We start from the raw sequence: 14478 nt of genomic DNA on the forward strand, positions 1-14478 counted from the left end.
AGGATAAGATGCTACAAGCAACTATTTATGTAATCAATTTATTTAAACTCTATACATCTTATTAAGATTCCATTAAAAACAATTAAAAACCAACAAATGTCCAAATCCACAATATCATGATGCCACTAAAAATTATCTAAACACTATAATAAAGCATAAATAACAATAAACAACATATACTAAAAGACTGCTCAAGCGCGCTTTTTTTAAGGATCATATCAAGGACTGCACAGAACAACAGATATTGCAGTTAACTGACAACTTCCCCAAGATGTTAGGGAAATAAACAACAGCTCACCGTGTGGTTATGAAAAATAGTGCACAATCGTTGTGATAACCAGCAGGGAGGCTCTGTCTTCAATGTGTAGCGGGTATAGTACGGGAGTTCTAAATGTGCGTTCCAGCATGGACCACGCTTGACTTCCAATGTAAGGGTGCCTGGAGGTGCCAAAATATGCCCTAATATGTTTCAACTCTTATAGGAGACTTTCTCAAGGGAGAGTAGAGTGGATGTGAGTGAAAGCTTTGTGTATTTAAGTGTATCGTTGAATTCTACTTGGTTTAAGCGGGACACCTAACTCCTATCTTACCACATTGATCAGGCTGATCTTAAACAATCAACTAAACAGCACGTCTAATATCTATAACTGATAAGAATAATATGCATAGACGTATATGGTTCCAAGTCTAATATTTTATACCTGCTGCCCAGTCTAATATGCATAGACGTATATGGCTCCAAGTTTAATATTTCATACCTGGTGCCCAGTCTAATATGCATAGACTCATATGGTTCCCAGTCTAATATTTCATACCTGGTGCCCAGTCTAAGATGTAGAGCCTTATTTTGTGGTCTATGCAAAGCATTATCTGGTCTTGACAACAATATGAAAATATGGATGAATCTTCCAAATTCCATTTTCTTTGTCTACTTGGTTGCTCTCATCTTTTTAACTTAAAAACACGGTCTTCGCGTCCCTCATTTTTTGTGTTTTCCCCCAATTATATTGCAATGCTGATTATTTTTATTTTATTTATCCTATGGTACAAATATTTGTATCTATATAATTTCCTTGTATGTATAACACTTAATGCAAAACAACTCCTAAATAAAGTGATACACTAATAATATGAAGATAAACGGTATGTAAGCTTTATAAGGGTGATAAAAGTATAAAATGGATGGAAAAACATGATAGAAATATAAGAAACCAACCCTTTTCTACCATAAAATTGGTAGATGTATCAAACCTTCTAAAAAGTAAATGTGAAGGTGTTGCCCAAGCAGGTTCTCGCTATCATTTTCTAGAATGTACTACATAAATCACAGCTAGAATCTGATTGGTTGCTATGAGCAACGCCTCCATTTTAGAATGTTAGGTACATCGATCCCATCATGTTATTACTATTAAGTTTTCTAACCGTACTTTGATTAACAAATATGTATAATCTCCAGCTGATTCTCTCCTACATCTTCATGCCTGTGGCCTTCATGATGGGAGTAGAATGGGATGAAGCAGGTCCAGTTGGTGAGATGCTGGGGACGAAGATCATTCTGAATGAGTTTGTAGCATACCGAAAGTTGGCTGATTATAAAGCTAACCGCCTGGATGGTATTGATGAATGGAAAGATGGAAGCAGGCAGTGGATATCGGCAAGTATAGCAAAATGGGTGACTTATATGTGTTTTATTAAATTGAGTGGGATGAAACCAATTTTATAACGATACTTTAATCATCTAAGTGAATAACACTAATATACAGCTTTTGGGGCTCACACATACAGGCCTTGCTGTCAGGAGTTTAGTGCACATTATTAAAGCCTATCAAATAGTTTTTTTTAACACGGATAGTCCAAAAAGTAATATAAGCTAATGTACCTATACACACATCCTTCCTGACAAGTGACACTTTGCAACAATTAGGACATTGCTTGGTACGATTATGGGCATTAACACTAAATACTTAGTACACTATAGTACACTATGCTGCAGGGAAGCTTTGAGAATAGTTTTGAACACTCTGGTAAAAGCAAGGACAAACTACAAGGTATCATACTTTGAACACTGTTTTGCAAACACCGGTGTGTAAAGGTCCTTAGAGTAAACTAGCTAACACTATAGCAACCTAAATCCTCATTGAGCACATAGGCAGAGATAATATGATGTTGGACCAATACTATGAATTGATGTAAACCATGCATTTTTAGAATGTACATATGTCTGAGTTTATGTAGACCAGGCATGCCAAGTGGGCTAATAATCAAAATCTAAAAAGAAAATAAATCATCAAACTATAAAATAAAAAAAGAAACCATCGTCAACACAAATGGATAAATACATTTGATAAACAATCAACAAACTGTCATAAATGTACTTGGACATCAACTTACCAAACGAATAATGATAATGTTTTGAGCACAAACAGTCACAGAATACCAAGTACCAAGCAGATTGCTTGAATTATGAAAGTGTACTGTTCTGACTGCTTGCAACAACATACGGCATAGATGGAGGGAGACGAGCGGAATCGGCGCTCGCATGTGTCATGTGACACTAGCGGGAAAGGTTATCTGAACTCCCAGGCAAACTGTTCTGTAATATTCTGTGAATTTGTAAGTCATTTAACCGAATAAAATAAAATGCGGACTGCATTCCACTAGTTATCCCATAGAAATTTGTTTGGGCCACGAGTTTGACAGTGAGTACTAGTGCACTTTAAGTCAATATTCTGTATACAGGGAAAAGACTCATTTGGAAGAAGACTTTGGGTCTGATGTAGAGTTGGGTACATTTTACGTAAAAAATGCAGTCGTAAAATCCATCCAAAAATAATGCACATATCTTAAGATATGGGTAACTCAGAACACTATGTAACATATGTATGCTGGAGGAAGATACGTTTTAAGTATATCATGCAGGAGATAGATGCAAACCATCATCATTAACTTGGTGATGACTGTATTTTAATGTTTTTCTTTTAAAAAAGTACCCTCATCCTACCCCAAAAACTGCTACCAGCACTTGGACTCGTATCCCTAGGCTGATAGCTCCAATTTCTGGAAAGCAAACAACATGGTTTGACCCCAAAAAGCTGCAACCAGCACTAAGCTATAACAGGCTATAACAGGAAAACCACAGCCCATTGAGCACGGGCCGGATTCTTTAGGTGAATCAGACCCACGAAAAAAAAAAGTGCCCCTCCCCAGGGAAAACACATCTGAGTAGGTGGGTGTGGAGTAATAGTTTGAATATTTAGATCAGTATTTTTTTTGCTGGTGCACTACAGGTCCCAGCAATCTCTGTCATGCCTAATGTTTTTGGATATGCTGGTGCTTGTAAAGCTATAAGCACCAGTATGTCTAGGCACTCAATGACCCCCTGGGACCTCTAATATGCCAGGAAAAAAATCCTATAAAATAATCACAAACACCGTGTGAAAGTATATTATTAAAAAAAAGACTCCCCACACACACTGTTACCCATTTATACGTCCACTGGGATCCTCGTCTTACAATACATTTGAAAGAAAATAAGAGCAGTCACCATGGTCCACAAGGAGCCAGAGCTAAAATACTCTGCTCCCTTTCTAGGTGGTAACTTTATAAATGGTGCATGTAACAATAGTAATTTTTAAGGCTCGGTTATACTAGGTTTTAAGAACCTTGTTTCATTCAGTCTTCAGCTACTGCTTATTCACTATATCTGCAGTTTTGTAGTACGCAAGGTTAGAATAACCATTAACACAGAGTTTGGGAGATCAATATACTGATCATGTGGAATGCAGGGAACTCTCCATTCAAATTTTTGTTAGTGAGGGCAGGGCTGCATGTGACAGGGCAATGTCAAGGTTAATGAAGGCAAGCTGCAGACTAAGAATAAAACAGTGAAAAGATCAGGGTCCCCCAGCAGCACATAGTGGCTATCTAAGGCACCTTTCCAACTGATGCAGGTAGACTCACCTGACTATGAAAGGAAGTTTATATCTTTGTTTTATTCATTAGCTATGCATCTATTCATTCTTTCCTGCCATAAATGTGACCTAAATCAGTTTTGATCTACAGGAGCGAGCAGAGGTCATCACTACATTTGCCTTGTGTGGATTTGCCAATATTAGCTCCATTGGGATCATGCTAGGAGGGCTATGTAAGTATATTTTATTAAACTTCACTCTTTGGAGATGAGAAAATAACAAGTCTACAGTAAATCTGAGTCCTGCAAAATGTCCAAAATCTAAAACTCATTTCTAAAATAATTATTAAACTAAAATTTGCGATTGACATATGTTGACTTTTTTTTTATGTCAAAGCCTCCATGGCCATGGAGCGCAAAGGTGATCTTGCCAAGGTGGTGGTTCGGGCTCTGATGACTGGAGCATGTGTATCGTTTGTCAATGCATGTATTGCAGGTAGGTATTATCAGCTCTCCTGATGCTGGAGGAAGCTTTTAGTAGTATTTACTGTTTTACATACCCAACAGCCCTGATTTTTGTAGGACAGTCATTATTAAGTGATAAGCTTAGCCATTTGCTCACATGGCCTCATCAAATATGGTATGGTATGGTTTGGCCTGATCAGAACATAGATTGAGTAGGGACATGGGACATATCCACATTGTCCTGATTTTTTTGGCCAGTGGAACATTGGTTAGTGTGTTTTTATATGTTCTCGCATACACATACAATATATACACAGCTGCATGTCCCTATATCACAGAGCTCTTCGTAGTATGTTGCATTTTTCAAATTATGCAGCTCAATTCTGCGCATTATAAGACTTATCTGCATTATTGCATTTACAAGATTATGTAAAAAATTATATTTTTCATTTTTACGGCATAGTTTAATATGCATTTATATATCCAAGGCTGAATCAAGAACATTTTAGATATAATTTCTTTTTAGGGTTAGGGAATTACTGTTATTCACTATTTTATTTATTAACAAATCACACAAAGCTTGAAAAAAATGAAATAAATTCACTAGTGTTAGTCAGTGTAATTCCTTTTTGGTCAGACTTTCAACAAAGATACTTTCCAATATTTGGTTGATTGAATTCGGGCAAACCTGAAAAATAACAACATACTTTTATATTCCAGGAATTTTATTTACCCCAAGAGAGGGAGTAAATTGTATGGAGTTTCTTGACAACCCTTTTAGGAACACAACCTATAACCTTTTTGTTTGTTGTAAAGACATTTTTGGAAGGTAAGTGTGGGAAGAATCTTCAAATCTGTGGAGAAGTAGTATTTTTTCTTAAATATATGAAAACAAGTCACAGTTTACAATTATTTTCTATGAATCTCCTGGTTGTTTAGGCAGCACGGTGGCTAAGTGATTAGCACTTCTGCCTCACAGCACTGGGGTCCTGAGTTCAATTATCTGTGAGGAGTTTGTATGTTCTCCCTGTGTTTTTGTGGGTTTCTATTAGCGCTATATTTTTTCTTAGATTGTGTAGTATTTCATAAAACTATGCATCTGTTTTACTTTGTGCATGTGAAGTAAGTAATGTCTGCAAGTTTTTCCCTCAGATTCTCCTATGTCCTTCCTTCCTGCTCATATTCAAGGTGTGGTCTAAATAGAGACTGACACAATCATACTATGTTTGTATCATGTGTACGTATTGCCCTTTGTGCTTCCTTCCTACTATTTTTAAAAATGATTTTCTGTACCCTGAACCGCCCCAGAAAACTTTATTGCAATCTCTCATAAAAATTAAGTGAAGGCCAATGAGGTGTAGGAGTTACATTATTCAATATTCAGATTTCAAAAGCAAATTCATACCTATACATCATACTTGCCAACTTTTCCTCGCTGGCTTCAGGGAGATCTCGGGTGAGGTGGGTGTGCGGGGACAGTGCTTGATGAATTGCATCACTTTTGGCCCTGCCTCCTAAATGATTGTCACAATTTTGGCCAATTGCAGCAGGGGACAGGGCTAAGATGACATAATATTTGCGTCATTAAGCAGCACCCCCGCCACTTATCTATTGCGGGGGCAAGAACCGGAAGGTCTCCCAGAAATGCGGGAGTCTCCCGGACATTACGGGAGAGTAGGCAACTATGCATTAAAGAAAATCAGCTAATGAATCTCTAGAGACTGTCTCCATTACTGAAGTCATGTTGTCTTACCTGTCAGTCTTTGATTAAATCTTGGTCTCCTTGAAAATAGCCACCTCCATAGGCATCAATACATGGACATAGGACACAATTTCTGAACTGTGTCATCATGCCACAGATGGCGAAGCCAACCACGTCCTGTACTGGCTCAGCATCAGGGAGAATGCCAGACTCTTCAGGGAGTGAGGGAGATCACCCCTATTTCAGGGAGTCTCCCTGACATTCAGGGAGAGTTGGCAAGTATGCTATACATCCGTAGCAAAGTCCAGATGTAGGATCAGTGATGTGCTTATGGGCTTAGCACAAGATATAGCATCTGGGGTCCAAAGGGGGAAGTCACTACGTTTTCAGTAGACTCTGCGGAGCTGAGTTATAGTTGCATGGTTCCATCTAATGTGTCCAAACTGCAGCAAATTTGCAAGGTTTGTTGGCAATAATACAACTACTATGTTCCATTTAATGAGCCTGCCAGATTCTGTTTATGTGAAGGTGGCTCAGAAATTCCTGCAGTATGTTGTCTGATATTTCTCTGCATTGAGAATATGCCAGATTATTTTTTGTGTGTGTTTAGGAGTATTTGGAATGGGACTGGGAAGGAGGTGGTAAGACATTGAGTTAGGCATATTAAGTTTTTAACATCAAGTTTATGCAGTGAAGAGATTTTTTATGTTTTAAAAACACAAACACCGTACATCATAAACCAATACTCCCACTAAAAACTAACCCCAAAGTCTAATATATAATTACAAAAATTTACATTACAATGGAGATGAAATAACTTATTGAATCATGATTCATTCTATTGATTAAGAGTGAACTAGATATTGTGCTGCTTGTAAAAGCAGAATGTTTGGGTGAAAGTCTTGAATTTTGGCTTATACAAGTTAGGCGAAATATCATTTTTTATACTTGATATCTGGTATTACACAGCTTATATCAGGTTTGCTATGTCGTTGCAATGATGATCTTGGTCAATGTTGTCAAGTTAAAAACATTCTTTAAGATTGTTTCTCCAGACTAAATCTCTTCCAGCGATACCCCAAATGTGTCCTATGACGCGGAGCAATGTCTTCTCCTGTTCTATGGACACATTGCCAAACACATAAACAGTCTTTGGACCCCAGGGCATTCCCACAACATATACCAGAATGATCCTGTTGCATTTTCAGATTTTTGACAATCCGCATTATTTGTATTTCCCACTTATATAATCTCACTGGAGTGAAATGTACTATATGTAGGATGTACAGGTGATGGCATGTCACAAAGAATGTTGTATCTTTAGTGCATCCCAAGATAAGATCCCAGGGTTCTATCCTCCTTTAAAACAATTAAAGTGAAAAGTTGACATTTCACCGAGATAAGGTGAGTGAGATTTATATTTCACGCACAGTATTGTTATTTTTCAAACTATTTTTAGTTTTACTGCTCCGAAACAAAGTAGCATGGTATACAAAATTGTTACAAAATATACATTGGTGTTCGTATACACAATAGGATTGCGCATGTCATAAACAATTCACAGTTATGTAGGTTTGAATTTTTAACCCAGAACATAGACATGTATTCGGTGGTATCCCAAATAGGCGAGAACATTGGTCAGCATGGAGGAAATCTATTCTCCACCTGGGACGTGACCTGCAGGTTAGATTCAAAGATCCAATAAAATCTGTTGATGCCGCATGGGACAGACCCCCTCCCCCGCCCTCTTATAGGAGAATAGTAGAGACGTCAGCCACAATTATCAACTCATACCATGATGTTGAAGAGAAACATCTGTCTGAGAAATCTAGTAAGCAACCTATTTTGGTAATGCCTCTTTGTTTCCAGGCCTCGAAGGGATAGGATTATGAGCTGTCCTGAAAATCAGGGTTGGTTGTAAGGGCTTGATATATAGGCTATGAGAATTTAAGTGAGTGTTGTGTCTTAGGATATGCCAGACTTTGTGTGTGTTCCACAGGTGAGGGTTATATTTTATGTCTTGGGGTATTTCCTGGTCATGCAAATGGAGAAAGGATACTAGATTTATATTTGGGATCAAGCTACTCTCCAAAGGAGTGTCTGTATATATTTCTGTTCCATGTAGCCAATCTCTGAGATGTCTGAGTAAGGCTGAATGGTTGTAATGAGTAATGTTAGGAAACTTGATCCCACCATTAATTTTCAGTTGTTGCAATTTGATCAGGTTAATCCTTGGTCTTTTACTATTCCATATAAAATTCCTAAATAGCAAGTTAAGAAGTTTGGTATCTCTTTGAGTAAGGAGAAGTGGTGAGCACTATATCAGGTACATACGTTTTGGGAAGGTGAGCATTTTAATCAAACTGGCCATCCCTAAATAAGAGAGTCAGAGATAACGCCACCCCTCCAATTCCCTGGTTATAGAGGAAATAGTAGTGGAAACATTCATTTGGTATAGAGAAGAGGGATGTTTACTAATTTGGACACCTAGGTAGGTGAGGCTTTTATTCGCCCAGGTAAATAGGGTATGTGTGCCCCATGACGGGCAGGTGATCCCAGGCTTAAGGTACATAGCTATGGATTTCTCCGCTATAATAGAGAGTTCAGATATTGATCCGAATTCTTCAATTTTGCTTATTACTAAACGTAATGAGGAAGATGGTTTGGAAAGATACAGCAGAATTTAATCAACGAAAGAGACTATGTTGACTTTGCGTTAACCAACCCGAATACCTCGAAAGTCTTGTGTTTGTTGTAGAATATGTAGTAAGGGTTCTAAGGATAAATTGAATAACAGAGGAGAAAGAGGACAACCTTGACATGTGCCCTGATGCATCTCCATCCTATTCCCACACAGACCAATTAAAACAAATGTTGTATATGGCATGTTGGAAAAATATCTAATGAGACCAATGAAGATGTCACTGAATGCCCCATGTGACAAGACATCATATAACTGTGGTCACAAAACTGTCAAATGCTTTGTTAGCATCAAGGCTAAGTAGCATGGCCTGTGAATTCCATTTGTAAGCAGAGGCAATTGTGGCGGCAATCGCTGTTCTGATACCCTTAACCGAGTGACGACCCCCTACGAACCCAGGCTGGTGTCCCGGCAACAAGGTAGGCAGGAGCAATTGTAGCCTGTCACCATTATTTTTGCTAAGATTTTAAAATCAACATTCCGAAGCGTAATAGGTCTTTATTAGGGCACCAGCTGAGGTTCCATATGTGGTTTTGGGAAGAAGATAGTGAGATAGAGTAGTGTTTGTTGGTGGATTACTTAATATAGTTCAAGAGGGGCTGATGATATGTTATGTTGTGTCCTTTTATAGTACTTTCTGGTGAGGCCATTCAGACCAAGGGCCTTGTGAGTCACCAGACCCTTTATAGTGGTATTAATTTCTGTTAGAGTTGTATCCATAACAAGGATGTCCCTCTGAATCATGGTTCATTTTGAGAGGGGGCAGCGCATATTCATTTTTCCTGAGTAGCAGGGTCCATTGGACGTGATTGATAAAGGTCTTCGGCATATTTACGGAATTAGTCTGCAATATCCGCAGATTTAGTGTGTTAGGGGCAGCACAGTGGCTAAGTGGTTAGCACTTCTGCCTCACAGTGTTGGGTCATGAGTTCAAATACCGACCATGGCCTTATCTGTGTGGAGTTTGTATGTTCTCCCCGTGTTTGCGTGGGTTTCCTCGGGTGCTCCAGTTTCCTCCCACACTCCAAAAACATACTAGTAGGTTAATTGGCTGCTATCAAAATTGACCCTAGTCTGTCTCTGTCTGTCTGTGTGTGTGTTATGGAATTTAGACTGTAAGCTCCAATGGGGCAGGGACTGATGTGAATGAGTTCTCTGTACAGCGCTGTGGAATCAGTGGCGCTATATAAATAAATGATGATGATGATTAGTGTCCCGAGGAAGGGACTTTAATAAAGCGCCGTGGACGCCCTGGCAAAGGAAGAAAGAAAAAAACAAACAAAAACTTACCACTCCAGTGGTGCTGGATCATCCTCCGCCCTCCTCACTGTTCTCACTGACTGTCTGGCGTGACGTCATCGCGTCCGACAATGTCAGTGAGGAGCAGCAGCAGAGAGAAACAACAAGAAAGAAGACATGAGAAAATGAGGAAAGAAGGTGAGTAAAGGAATGGAGAGGAAGCAGCGAAAAGGGGGACACAGAGACACAGAGTGGTTGGATGAAGGGGGACACAGAGTGGTTGGATGCAGAGGGACACAGTGATTGGATGCAGGAGGGACACAGTGATTTAGTGAAGGGACACACAGTGATTGGCTGTAAGGGGACACAAAGTGATTGAATAAAGGGGGACAGTGATTAGATGAAGGGCGACACACAGTGATTGGACGAAGGGGGACACAGTGATTGGACGAAGGGGAACACACAGTGATTGGATGAAGAGGGACACACAGTGATTGGATGAAGGGGGACACTGATTGGATGAAGGGGGACACAGTGATATAGTGAAGGGACGACACAGAATGATATAGTGAAGGGGAAACAGTGATTTGATGAAAGGCGACACAGAATGATATAGTGAAGGGGATACAGTGATTTGATGAAAGGGGACATAGTGATTTGATGAAAGGGGACACAGAGTGATATAGTGAAGGGGGACACCGAGTGATTTGGTAAAAGGGAATTCAAATTTCAAAAAACATATTTAAAAGATCAGCTTTCTTTTTACCATCTACAATTATTTTTCCTACTTTATAAGTTTTATTTTTCTTGCTATTTGTGTACTTGGGATTTGAGTGTTGCTATCTGTAGCAATCCGTTTTTTAGCTTGTCTTTGTTAATCTGATTTTTTCTTTACAAATTTTACTAAATTCTTTGTGTTTCCATAATGCATTTTCAGTTCCTTCTAATTTTAAAAATGTAAATACTCTACTTTTACACCTTATTACTTGCAATACTTTTTTATTTAACCACATTTGTTGCCTATTGTTCCTAAAAAATTATTTGCCATAAGGTATGTGAATGCAACAGTATATATTTACATTTTTTTTTTGCAATTTCCCAATTTGTTTCCATACTTTTATTTAAGAATCCCTTTCCCAGTCTATAAGCTTTAATGCTATTCTGAGATGATTAAAATTTGCTCATCTAAAATTCATAGTTTTTGTAGGTCTCTTACAAAACGTTTTATTAAAACTCAAGTTAAAATTTTATATTGTGATCTCTATTCCGGAAAAACCCATCCAAATTAAATTAGATTTAAAATCTGTTCTATTAGATAGTTCGCCGTGGTGGATAAACAGTCACAGTTATTACCATCTATAGAAAATGGATTTAGGGTTCCTAAGTGCCACAAATACCCTGTATATATTATTGTACAGTAGGTTGCACACTTTGAGGGGATGCAACGTTTAATAATAAAGAAGCATTCTTGTTTTTGTGGAGTTCTGCAGGGTGTTATGATTGCAAAATTTCACCAGTGTGACCAAACCGACTTGCACTACCTCAGATGAGGCAGAAACAAAAAACCCACATTGCATACAAATATGTTAATATAAAGCAATGTTCCTTCCAAGTTATTGAGCACTGTAAAATCTCACTCTCTTTCTAGTTGAACTATTCATGTGAGTTAACAGTTTTGTTCAGAATACCAAGATGTTTTACATTAATAAGTATATCCACCACAGGCATATTGTAAAGGAATTGTCCAACATCTGGAACACACACATTTTATAAGATGCAAGTCCACAACAAGACTGGAAGGGTAGTCACCAGTGACACAACCCCTACAGATACCACAAACCTTGGAACGGGTTTTTAAAAAGGTGTCCTTCCCAGCAGTGGGGCACTGGACAAATCCTTTTGTAGCCTTCCCTGTATTACAGTTGTCAAATGCTTTACTGCTGCTTCATCCCATCTGAGAATTCCATACATTTTTATTGGACATACCTGCAGTGGCGGATCCAGGGGGGGGGGGGGGGGGGGGCGATCGGGGCGATTGCCCGCCCTAGCAGACACTTGCTGCCGACGGCTGCACAGTATGTGCAGGTCCGTCCAGCCGTGACAGGCAGGGACAGTGTGCTGCCCGGCTGCTCTGACTGTTTAAAACACAATCAGAGCAGCCGGGCAGCACACTGTCCCTGCCTGTCACGGCTGGACGGACCTGCACATAGTGTGCAGCCGTCGGCAGCCTAAGAGGTTAGAAAGGGGCGGGGCCTAAATTGCTTCCCCCCCTAAATCGCCCCAGGTACAGCATTTTTCTAGATCCGCCCCTGCATACCTGGCATAAAAATTGGTCCAATCTAATTACAACCTCTATTGAAAAATCTGGGTTATCATGTTTCTTGGTGGAATATACTTATAAGAGAAGCTATAAAATTGATTTCCAGTTTTATTAGTTACTTTTTAAAAAAACAATTACATTGATTACATACCTTGTCTTCTCTCAATGCAGCACTGAAAACACAAATGGGACGCTTATATTTACAAATGGATGGGAAAACATGGTAAACTCTACCCTGGCTGTCTACAATTGCTGTTCATTTTACAATAATACAGTATGCACTGGTTTGTAACCAGATCCAGCTTCCTGCATTGAACTGTGGACATGTATTTGAGGGGCAGACCAGCCTCAAGAAATCTACATCAGGATTAATTGCCATTTGATGAACCATTTCTGGGAATGGTGATGAGAGATAAGACCACATGTGCTGAAGTTTATATTTTGAAGAGTCACATGCACAGAAACATATATTTATAATGAAATGTTGAACTTGTTGGCTTTGTTTTCTATTTAAAGTCCTCTACCTCTTGGCATGGATTTTTACACATTGATAACTTATAATATTCTTTTCCAACATTATTGGGGCCCCTGGAAAATTGTTTGCATCATACTGGACATGACATGTTTCAGACATTTGAAAGCACCCTCAAATAATCCGACTTGGATCATGTTTTCATATTCCTGTATCACTGATAATGTAACTATGCAACAAAGTAAAAAAATAAACCTCCATAGGAGGCAAATATTTCTGTAATATATATGTGTAATATAAATATATCATTGTGAAGAATATAAATAGATGATAAATTAATAAAAACAAATAAAAATTGAATATAGCATAAATAGCACACGTTCAAATGGAGGAAAAACTTACCTAAAAGTACCCTACAGCTCGTTGGAGCTGGGGAGGGGGTAGGGCTTGATGATATCCCTTACATCCACTACACTTCAGACAACACTAAAGAGCCAGGTGATGGGATGTGGGCACTAAAAGTGCCCTATCTCCTCAATCCTGGCACTCAGACTCAGTGGTACCTCTGTTAAAAGAGGGCAGTCCCATCTTCCAAACAATGTGGTTCCTGAGAAGTTATACTCTTGTGATCACACAGGAAAAAACTCATACCAGTGGAATCCATCAATAAATCCAGGTGTGAGGAGGGTCTCCCCTATCCTAGTTTCAATAAATTCGGGAGTAACCTCATTTAATAGAGTGGAGTCATTGTTTGATCACCAGACAATTGCACCCTACACTGCAGTAAACATTAAGGAGCCCAGGATGTGGGAGGGGTTTTGTAATGCCCATCCAGTGATGAATAGTCATGTTTCACTGCAGTCCAACACAGTCACATTGAGTGTACAGTGGTAAAATGCAGGTGGTCCTGGGATAGAAACATTGTAGCAGTATTTTTGTCCCAGGTCCCTCTGTATCATGCCCACGTGTTGTGCATCAGTATTCTAGACAAATCCTTTGTAAATAAATCCTTATTAAAGATATCCATGCAGTTATTGCGAGGACATCTTAACTTAACTTCAAAGTAAATCCTAGACAGCTTACAGTAATTGTTTACTGATCAATAGTCATTTTCAACCTATGTAGAATGTTTAATAAGTTTGCTACTGTGAATTGTTCTTGCAAACTTAAAAAAACAACAACGAACTCTAAAGACTATTACTTCTTTTCAAATTACACTTTTCACTAGAGGAGGACATGCAATAATCATAACCCATTGTAATTTTATTACAGATAGGTTGGTATTATAAGAAATATTGTCCCTCACCTTATCTTCATTGTAGGTAGTATTAAAATCTGAATTCACAAAAACTATGTTTTCCGGTTTCATATCGGTATGTGTCAACTTGTTGTCTTTTAGAACTGTAAAGAGGGAGAGTCATATTGTAAACTCAGACTAAGCAAATTAAAATAGTTTTTGTTTCATAAATACTCTATGTTTAAAAATAATAAAATAACCAATACCATAATACCACTTAGTGAAACTAAACAATCAGTTACAGTAACATTTAAACAGCCAAATAAATGTATACTGAAAATACACAGTATGGCTACAATGTTGCCAGGATATAAACTGTATATGATCAGAATATGCACTAATGCACTATTATAGGGGCAAAAGTCTGCACGA

At 38.5% G+C, this 14478-nt stretch overlaps 1 protein-coding gene across 1 annotated transcript in view; it reads left to right on the forward strand.

Moving 5' to 3' along the window:
• SLC28A1 (solute carrier family 28 member 1) overlaps positions 1 to 13182 on the forward strand; it is an 80474-nt gene extending 67292 nt beyond the window's left edge. The window contains exons 17-21 of the mRNA XM_075208406.1: positions 1457 to 1654; positions 4063 to 4144; positions 4308 to 4406; positions 5096 to 5204; positions 12509 to 13182. Coding sequence (XP_075064507.1) covers positions 1457 to 1654; positions 4063 to 4144; positions 4308 to 4406; positions 5096 to 5204; positions 12509 to 12629 — 609 coding nt within the window. The 3' untranslated portion in view covers positions 12630 to 13182. The remainder of the gene's footprint in view (positions 1 to 1456; positions 1655 to 4062; positions 4145 to 4307; positions 4407 to 5095; positions 5205 to 12508) is intronic.
• Positions 13183 to 14478: the final 1296 nt, after the last annotated feature.

Source organism: Mixophyes fleayi, chromosome 4 (assembly GCF_038048845.1).
Source record: "Mixophyes fleayi isolate aMixFle1 chromosome 4, aMixFle1.hap1, whole genome shotgun sequence".
NCBI classification, from domain to species: Eukaryota; Metazoa; Chordata; class Amphibia; order Anura; family Limnodynastidae; genus Mixophyes; species Mixophyes fleayi.